Here is a 9,734-nt window from a genome sequence, read left to right on the forward strand (position 1 = left end):
TTCCTCTTGAGGTTGCCCAACGAACGTGTGAAATACACGCCATCAACTGGCTCTACCGGTCCAGGAGGATACCGGAGGAGGTGCTGTACCGAATCCCCGGCGAAGAGCTGGAGCCTGCGCCCGAGCCAGGCGAAGTCGTGGTCTTTGCCGCCCATTTTGAGCGCGGCTTCGGCCTCCCGACGTCAAACTTCTTCCGCGAGTTCCTGGACTACTACGAACTCCAGCCTCACCACCTTCCTGGCAACGACATCTTTTACCTCTCTTCTTATGTTTCTTTCATGGAAGCTTTCGTTGGCCTCCTTCCTAGCATTGATACTTTTGCTCGCTTCTACAACCTTCGGATCAATTCGGTCCAAGGTAAGAAGCTTCCGAACCCCAAGCCCGTTGTACAATGCGGGGCGTATATCCTTACGCCCCGTCAGGGGAGCCCCTTCTACAAATTCTCCGGTTTAGAGTCTTCCGGTCATGGCAACACACCTTTTTTATGTTAGGAACCTCAGCTCCACCGATTTCAGCAACCTTCCGGCATACGCTCCCGGTGTCCCCTCCCGAGCCAACCGGAGGTTCAACCCGAAGGACACCCACGTGGAGACTAACCGTATTATCCGGTTCATGAGGGATCTTAACAAGAACATCCACATCACTTCTGATGACATAGTGTGCGCGTTTGTCTCGTGCCGGGTGCTGCCCCTTTAGCGTCTTGCTCATAAGATAGGCCAAATGCGCGGTCTGAGGGATCCAGCAAGAATTACCATCTTTGGTCTAAACAAATCTGACGTGGTCCTCAAGGCCAGACAGATTTGCAGGACATAGATGCCGGCGAACTAGAGGTGGGGCCTCCAACCTCTCAGCCGCAAACGCCCCCCTTCTTCTGAAGTAAGGCTGGTGCCAACGCGGGCGGTAGGAGGGGCGGTAGCGCCGGCATCCGGGCGAGAGGGAGGTGAGAGGGGGCGAGACGAGATCGCGGGGCGGTGGCGCGGGCGCCCGGCGGTAGCGCCCGCTACCGCCCGGCTGCCGCCCGCGCTAGGGGCGATAGGGGGGCGAGAGGGGGGCGAGAGGGAGGCGGCAGCGTTGGCACCAGCGGGGCGAGAGGGCGGGGGTAACGGCTAGCTTAGGTGGTGCGATCTGATTCGTCCACCTCAGCTAGCCGTTGGGGTAGCCGTTGCTGGCTCAAAAAATTCGAAAAAAATGCCAAAAACCCCAAAATTTCATCCCCACCCCCTATAAATATCCCCATATGGTTTCACTCATTCCACACCTCACTTCATCTCCTCCACTCTCCATTTCCACTCCTCTCAACGCCATGTCTTCGTCTAGCAGCAGTTCGAGCGACGGAATGGTGGGTGATATGATCGGTGCATTCCAGGCGGAGTATGAGGAGGCGATGCTCAACGAGGAGGCGGAGCCAAGACGGCCGCGACGCCGCCGAGAGTTCATCAGGCGTGATCGTCTGGGTGCCCACGATCGGCTCTTCGAGGACTACTTCGCCGACGACTGCAATTATCCTCCGAGCTTCTTTCGGCGAAGGTATCGGATGAGGCGATCCCTTTTTCTATGCATTGTGGATAGATTGGGTGAATACTCTCCGCATTTCACCCAAAGAGTTGATGCTCTCAACCGTGTTGGTTTTTCTCCCCTACAAAAGTGTACTGCGGCTTTGCGTCTGTTAGCTTATGGAGTCGCTGCAGATACGATAGATGAGTGGCTTAAGTTAGATAGACAAACTTCATCAGATTGTCTAGATAGATTCTGTGAAGGCATCATTGAATGTTACGGGGAACAGTTTTGCCGTCGACCAAATGTCGAGGATACTCAGCGTCTGTTAGCGAAAGCCGAGGAGCGTGGCTTTCCGGGCATGTTAAGGAGCATCGATTGCATGCATTGACAGTGGAGGAACTGCCCAGTGGCGCATGCCGGTCAATTCACAAGGGGAGACATCAAACACCCTACCATAATCTTAGAAGCCGTTGCGTCGTATGATCGTTGGATCTGGCATGCCTTTTTTGGAGTGGCCGGGTCCAACAACGACATCAATGTACTCAACCAGTCGCCGTTGTTCACTAATGTGCTTACGGGAGAAGCACCCATAGTGAACTTCACGGTGAATGGACACGAGTACAACTATGGTTACTACCTTGCCGACGACATCTACCCCTCCTGCCCGGTGTTCATGAAAGGTGTTACTCTTCCACAAACTGAAAAGCATTGACTGTTCACTGCTGCTCAATCATCTTGGCGCAAAGATGTCGAGTGTGCCTTTGGAGTGCTGAAGGCTAGGTTCAACATTCTAGCAGTTTCGGGACGCTCCTACTCGAGGCGTACTCTTGGGTTGATCATTCGTGCATGTGTCATTCTGCACAACATGATCATCGACGATGAGCGTGATACAAATTTGGAGAACATCTATGAGACAGTTGATTCCAATGTCGGTCCTGCGATACACAACCATGCACCACCAAGCCTAGCAGCCAAGATTCAGATGGACAACGAAATGAGGGACTCACCGATGTATACACAGCTCCAGCATGATTTGATTGAGCATGTGTGGGCTAATGCCTAGATTATGTAATTTTTTCAAATTTTTATGTAATTTTTTTTATAATGTAATCGATAACAATTTTAGTTGAATAAAATAATTTTCTTGCATTATTTTGAATGTTGTAATCTGAAAAAGAAATGTTAATGTCGAGGAGAGAGAAAAGCTGATGTGGAGGAGAGAGATGTGAGAGCTGAAACTATAGTCCGTGCACTGGTACCGTGGAGTGAGAGTGGGGGTGAGAGTGAGGAAAAAAAAACTGACGTGATCAGGCATAGGGAGTGATGCATTGGCAGACGGGAGGAGGCTTCCGGAAAAAAGTAAAAAACAAGCAAAAAGAGGAAAGACATGGACGCAACAAAACGACGGCGTGGCTCCTAGTCGTCGAGTTGCCGTTGATGAGCCCAGTGCAGCCCACGTTGTCCGCTTCCTCTCCACACCTCCGTCGCGCCGCACCGCCGCCTGCGCTTCCTTCTCCCACCATGCACTCCTCCGCAGCGGCGGCCGCCGCCGCCTACCTCACCCCCGTCGTTGCGGTCTCCAACCGCCTGGTTCCGGTCCGGCGAGCGAGGCTCTTCGCTGTGCGTGCCGTCGCCTCCCCTCCCGCCTCCAAGCCCGCGTCCTCGCCCTCCAAGGTAAGATCGCCAAACTATTACTAGAGTATCAGCATTATTAATTGGTGTGGCTGTCTCCCGGATTTGAGCGCGTAAGAACCGTTGTATTGAGCCATTCTGGCTGAGTAATCCGTTGAATAAGCTGCGAGGCCTAGCCGCGATTTGGGTTCCCGAACTATTTGAGGCTGGTTTCGATCTCAAATTATCTTGGTAGACCTTCAGGTCTGTAAGAAATTCTCATATTTGTTAAAAAAATATAGAAACCTGGTAAAACTATGCTTTAGCAACAGAACATTTGGCACGGTGGCACTTGAATGCCATAAGTTTGCTGGGTGCTACACACTGCTGAGATACTACCACAGCTCCTTGTTGAAACCAATTTTGTCATGAAACCAATTTTGTTGAGTTTAGAATACAGTTGCTAGCTTCCGTCATACTCGTATTCGGCATATCTGTATGTCTACATTTCTGCATCCTGCAACATAAAATCATTCCTTCTCAGTAAAAATCTATTTTGCTTGGACCAACTGTTATTTCAAGAACTTATCACAAACAGTCATACTTGGATAATATGGCCAGTTTAACCTTGTGCAAGATGCTTAGCCCTAGAGAAAATTTCAGTACTATATTTACAATGTTATGGCTTGATGGTTATTGGGTCAAATCATTTGAACAATGATGTGGGGTTTTCTTGAAAATTGTGGAGTTGCTACGACATGAAAAAGGTTTTGTGTCCTGTGGTTGGTATTTTTGAACATTTTCAGCTAACAATATCGAGCTCTCTATTTTCTCCCTCTCTCATTCCACTAACTATTTTTCCCGAACAAACATTTAGATGCTTATTGTTGTGTATTAGAATACGAAAACCAAAGAAGGCGCAAAGCACAAATTAAACAACCGTAGGTGTTTGCAATGTGCAGTGTTCTTTGACATGTTTGGTTCTATCGTTGCCCTATATTTGGTTCTACCTACTTCATCGCTAGTGATGTAATTATTTGGTGTGTATGGGTGAGTTTATGCACACATTTGCATGATCTCAAAGAAAAAGTGAAGTTGATGTCTTATTGATGAGAGGTTGAGTTGTAATGAATTTACTTCACAAGGAAAATTCAAGCTGTGAGTCCTAGCTCGATTGGGGTCTTCAAACTATTCGAGACGGATTTAGATCTCAAATTGTTTGGTAGGCCTTTAGGCAATCAGGTCCATAAGAAATTCTCAGATTGGTTAAAAAAAATTAAAAGCCTGGCAAAACTTTGCTTGAACAACTGAGCGTCTGGCACCTAAATGTCAAAGTTTGGTGATGCACACTGCTAAGATACTAGCAGAAGTTCAGAATGAATTTAGAATACTGTTAAATCTAGTGTACACGAAGCTTACTCTTGAACTCCTTTTTTTTTTTTTGGAAAAATAAGCCGTAGCATACTCATCTACTATATTAAGATGTAAGGAGAACGTACAAGAATGAGTACAAATACAGACATATACCGAAAGGATACAGCTCTGCCTCCACCAACATACACAAAAGGCCCAAAAAGTAACAAATTTAACATAAACATCTGCAAAGACCTTCGTGATTGCGCCGATCACCATCATGCTCTGCCGCTGAAGTAGCCGTAGGAGAAGAACGATGAAGAAGATCATCATCCCAGGAACAAGAAAACACCAGCACCTAATGCTTTATGAGCTGCAGTAGCCACTTGTCTCTGAAGACAGGATCGAAGACTTCGCTGAAACAACACGACTGGGGACACATAATGCTTCTCTTTTCCTAGATCTGAGGCCACCGACGAACGTCATCATGGAAGACACCAGACCTGCTCCACGGTACCTGTAGAAACCATGGCTGCCTCTCCTGACCTTGTAGAACTGCTACCACCATTGCACAAAGCCGAAGCGTCGGATGGCCACCGAATCCTGAACAATCCACCAGATCCGATAATGACTAGCGGGCTGAACTCTCCACATGTTCCCCATCGATACGGGATCAAGAACCATGAAGCAGGGATGATTTATTCCGACATGAGAACGCCGCCACCACCTTGCCATCCTCGCCTGGAAAATTTTAACTACAGAAAAGTAGGACCTTCTCCCACCAACCAGCATGGAGCCTATATGACATACAGTATGAAATGGAAGCAGTTTAAATACTGCGGTGTTGTGCACATGCATATTAGGTTTTGTGTCTCATTGTTGGTAGCCTTCAACCTTTTTGGCTCACATTACCGAGGATCTCGTAAACCTGCTCTCTGTTTCCTCTCTCGCTCCACTAACTCTTTTTCTTGATCATGCATTTAAATGCATGCCATTGTGTATTAGAAGAACTCCAAAGAAGGAGCAAATCACAAAGCAAACAACATCAGGTTGTTGCAATGTGCAGTGTTTTTTTTTTTTTTTGCAATATTTGGTTCTTGAACTTCGTAAGGGTAAGGCTTGCCACTAACACCTTCCCCAGACCCCGCACAGTGCGGGAGCTCTCAGCACTGGGTACGTCCTTTTTCCTTTTTTTTTTGCAATATTTGGTTCTACCTACTTGATCGCCAATACAGTTTTTTTCTATTAGCATTGGTTTTGTGTGCCTGAGTTTATGCATAGAGGTCCAGATCTAAGAAAATGAATTACAAGGAAAACAAAATAGAAATAGGAGGGGAAGCACATGTGCCATCCCACTCTCTTTTTGTTTCGTTTCTCCACTTCTCTCTTTTATGTCATTTGCATGCTGCACCCTGTCTTGATAACATGTTGCCTGCCACCCATGATCTGTTTGATTCCTTAAGTGTGCCCAAGATTGCAGACTCCTTCGACTTGCCCATTCATAGGCTTCGATCACATTTGTCATGTTATATTCTTCCAAAACCAGATTTGCTCACTCAGTATACTTTCTACTTAGGTTTAAATTGTGAGGCAAATGAAGCGGAGTTGCTAAAAGTTTTTCCTTGCCTATCTGATTATTAGCAGAACTTAATTTTCTGAAAATATAGACGACAGAGAAGATGCCAATGTTATGATTATCCTGAAACTCTTGTCATGTGTGCTTACTCAGGCAGAAAACTTGGAGGATGGTGGATATGTCCAATGTGGATTGTTACCTAAAATTGGCTTTAGATAAATGGGATAAGTTAGATCTCGAAGACTCGAAAAATGAACCGTGTTGTGCTGAACTTACTACTAATCTGCACAAAAGATTACTGAAGTTTGTGATGCGATGTTTACTCCAACAGATTCTGCTTGTACAATTGTTTCTCCATCCATTTATTAACATCAAGGTCGTTGGTGAATGCAGGCTACTTTAGTGGCAAATATATCAACATTAGACTTCTAACTGTGTTCACACGAGCAGTTTTATTTTTCTGGACTGTCTGTGCGATTAACATTGTTGGTATGCTTTTCTAGACTGGGAAGTGGCAGTGGACATTTGAGGATAAGCCAATAAGCGTTTACTACGAGGAACATGAGCAGGGGACTGCTGAGAACGTGAAGAACATCCTTATGATCCCTACAATTTCTGATGTTAGCACAGTGGAAGAATGGAGGGTGGTCGCCAAAGATATTGTGACTCGGAAAGGAGAACGCAACTACCGTGCTACTATTGTCGATTGGCCTGGTCTGGGTTATTCAGACAGGCCGTCACTGAACTACAATGCTGATGTGATGGAGAATTTCCTGGTTCAGCTAATCAATTCACCAAATAGTCCGGTGGCAGATGCAGGTAAATCAGATCTTACTCTTTCAATGCAGTTGTAGTCTGTGGTTGCAAGCACTTGCACTGAAATTTTGCACCTGATTCTATGGCTGACAAGCATCACAATCCATTTTTCTAGCCTTCAGTGCTAGCTTCCTAATTCACGTGCATATGCTTATATTAACCATTGTTCTGAAAAGAAAAATGTATGGTTTAACCAGAGCCAAGAAGGAGAATTTTTGCGCTTTGCACGAAAGAATTCCTGGCCTATCTTGTCAGTCATAGGCGACTAAAATACTCTAGAAAACATGTTTCCTGGAAACTTTCTTCTTGCCCGGTACACGCAAGTGTCTAACAGTCAGGTGCTCCTCAACATAATTATCGTCCGTTAATACTTACTAGGTAGAGTAGCTATGTAGTTCAAAGAGAGCTTAAAGAGTTCAGCAGAACATAACGATGAGTAGATATATGCCAGAAATTAGAAACAAATTCCAGCTAGGAGCACTGTAACTCAAACTCTTTATCTTTTCAATGAGTTGAAATGCAAAGGTCCTTTGTCTTTTCAATGAGTTGGCGAGTTGATGTGTGTCACACTGACCACATTTTTTGTATGGTTTTCATTTTCAGTAACTCCGAGACTTTTGAAATCATCCTTTCGTTTAAATGGCCATAGTCACTTAACAATGTGGTTGTATTGTATATGCTATCTTCAGATGGAAAATTGGTGGTAATTGGAAGTGGTCATGCAGCAACTATAGCAGTCCGTGCGGCTGGGAAGGGCCTTATCAAACCATCTGCTGTTGCTGCTGTTGCACCTACGTGGGCTGGACCCCTTCCAATTGTATTTGGCCGAGGTTCCGATATGGAAACAAGGTACTAAACCCTGGGCCCAACATAGCTCTGTCACTGCTCACGATATTTGTTTTTCGTGGTGTATGCCAATTTTCAAGCGTGAATATACAAAGATGTGCTTCACAGATGTGATAGACATGAAACATACCCAAAATTGTGAGATTGTCAAGCTATAGAAACAGTAAGATGATCTGGATAGTCTTTACAGTAGTACTATATAGGCAAGGATATCCCCTTTTGAATATGTTGAAGCATACTCTGCGTACCTCGTCCTGCCATCTATTCTGCCGTGTTCATGTCTGTCAGTAGTTCTATTACATGCATTTAGTGAAGTTGGAACATCTCATTCAACGAACAGTAAATATGCTAGGTATTTTTAGTATGAAATAATGCTCGCTGCTGTATTGTGCTCCTAGTCATTGAGTGTATGCAGTCATTCCATTAGTAATGTTTGTCCTTGGTTGTATGGAGGTGTCTATGTTGTTTCGCAGAGAAAGTACAGTAGCATAGTTTTGCAGGCACTTCATTTCCAAATTGGTTATATGGCTTGATAAGTAAGGAGGTTATCAGTTCTGTTACCCAGTACTTGTTTTCATGTCCAGTAGTATCGCTCATTTTACTTATTCTGATATATATAAGTTAAAATCTGTGATGGAGGGTTGGACGCATTTAACTTATGCTAAAGCAGTATGCGATTGAAATCACACATAATGAATACTGATGTAGATAAATATATGCGATATGATCACCCTTGTTTTCCATTTTGTACATATGTAGCTTGTCAGTGCATAAGATTCAAACTGACGGCACTTAAAATTTTGATAACAGGTATGGACTTCTACGAGGAACCCTGAGGGCCCCAGCTATCGGCTGGATGATGTACAATGTTCTGGTGAGCAACGAGAAGTCCATCCAGTCTCAGTACAAGTCGCACGTCTACGCCAACCCTGAGAACGTGACACCATATATTATCGAAAGCCGCTATGAGCTGACCAAGAGAAAAGGCGCACGATTCGTCCCAGCCGCGTTCCTGACGGGCCTTCTTGACCCTGTTCAATCAAGGGAGGAGTTCCTGCAGTTGTTTGCTGAGTTGGATGAAGATGTCCCAGTTCTTGTTGTGTCGACACTGAATTCTCCCAGGCGGTCGAAGGCCGAGATGGAGGCTCTCAAGGGCGCCAAAGGTGTGACCAAATTCGTGGAGGTTCCAGGCGCGCTTCTGCCGCAGGAAGAGTACCCCCTGGCAGTTGCAGAGGAACTCTACGCCTTTCTGCAGGAATCATTCTCATCAAGGAGATAAACTGCGAGTGCGGAAGCTACACTGGGGTGAAGTCCAACCCTATAGCCTTTTGCCAGTAAATATATTGAGATTTTAGTAACATCAACAGCAAAGAAGCACCACTACTTCCTGTGTTGTACCACATATGTACAGGCCTGGTTTTGACAGAGCAGATGCCCATACAGCTTCAGTTTGTGTAAAAAGCATACTACCCTGATCAATAATTGCAGTTCACTGTTAGGCGCATCATCCATCGTGGTTCCAGTCTGACCGCATCAAGCAAGCCTAACCCCTGCATCATCATCTGGTGGCATACATTCATTGCACATGGCAGTAGCAGCTCCTCCAAGTCCCCTGGTTTCTTCCCATTGATGGCGAAGTACAAGCTGGACACTGGTTTTCACAGGTAAACATCTCTTCGGCTCTTCGCTCTTCCTTCCTGACCTGTACATTTCACCGAGGCGACGGCGTGCCGCGGCGTCATTGAACTTTTCTCTTTCACCGGCAAATCAATGCTTGAAGCTGAGAGGTGGTGCTCGCTGCTTCGTTGTGCTCCTGGAACCGGAAAAGCTTGATCTGGTACGCACATTGTAGTGGGGTTGCGGTACAGACAGATTCTGAACAATAATTGGGGCATGATCCCAGCCGGCTGGCCGTGCTGCGGCTATGAATGCGGGCATTTAGTGAAAGCCTCGCAAGGCCAGCTGCGACCACCGTGAAATGCTGAAAGCTACGCCCAGTGGCGGAGCTAGCAAAATTTGCTTGGGTGGTCATGCT

The 9,734-nt window shown here is 45.9% G+C and overlaps 2 protein-coding genes across 2 annotated transcripts; both read left to right on the top strand.

The window, feature by feature from the left end:
- The first annotated feature begins 1,336 nt into the window (after positions 1–1,336).
- LOC127304009 (uncharacterized) lies at positions 1,337–2,560 on the top strand. The gene is made up of 2 exons (XM_051334722.1): positions 1,337–1,496; positions 2,244–2,560. Exons 1-2 carry the CDS (start codon positions 1,337–1,339, stop codon positions 2,558–2,560), a joined length of 477 nt encoding a protein of 158 aa, XP_051190682.1.
- A 443-nt stretch (positions 2,561–3,003) lies between these two features.
- LOC127301605 (uncharacterized) lies at positions 3,004–9,206 on the top strand. The gene is made up of 4 exons (XM_051331877.1): positions 3,004–3,171; positions 6,541–6,856; positions 7,543–7,702; positions 8,510–9,206. The coding sequence occupies exons 1-4, from the start codon at positions 3,019–3,021 to the stop codon at positions 8,976–8,978; spliced, it is 1,098 nt and encodes a 365-aa protein (XP_051187837.1). The 5' UTR covers positions 3,004–3,018; the 3' UTR covers positions 8,979–9,206.
- Positions 9,207–9,734: the final 528 nt, after the last annotated feature.

Source organism: Lolium perenne, chromosome 5, assembly GCF_019359855.2.
Source record: "Lolium perenne isolate Kyuss_39 chromosome 5, Kyuss_2.0, whole genome shotgun sequence".
In the NCBI taxonomy this organism is placed as follows: Eukaryota; Viridiplantae; Streptophyta; class Magnoliopsida; order Poales; family Poaceae; genus Lolium; species Lolium perenne.

Bases quoted from the DNA above. Each gene is read 5' to 3' on its own strand.
- LOC127304009 (XM_051334722.1), top strand. From the start codon at position 1,337: ATGGTGGGTGATATGATCGGTGCATTCCAGGCGGAGTATGAGGAGGCG. The intron at 1,497-2,243 runs GCAATTATCCTC...CTTGGCGCAAAG, and splicing joins GGACTACTTCGCCGACGACT to ATGTCGAGTGTGCCTTTGGA.
- LOC127301605 (XM_051331877.1), top strand. From the start codon at position 3,019: ATGCACTCCTCCGCAGCGGCGGCCGCCGCCGCCTACCTCACCCCCGTC. The intron at 6,857-7,542 runs GTAAATCAGATC...TGCTATCTTCAG, and splicing joins TAGTCCGGTGGCAGATGCAG to ATGGAAAATTGGTGGTAATT. The intron at 7,703-8,509 runs GTACTAAACCCT...TTTTGATAACAG, and splicing joins GGTTCCGATATGGAAACAAG to GTATGGACTTCTACGAGGAA.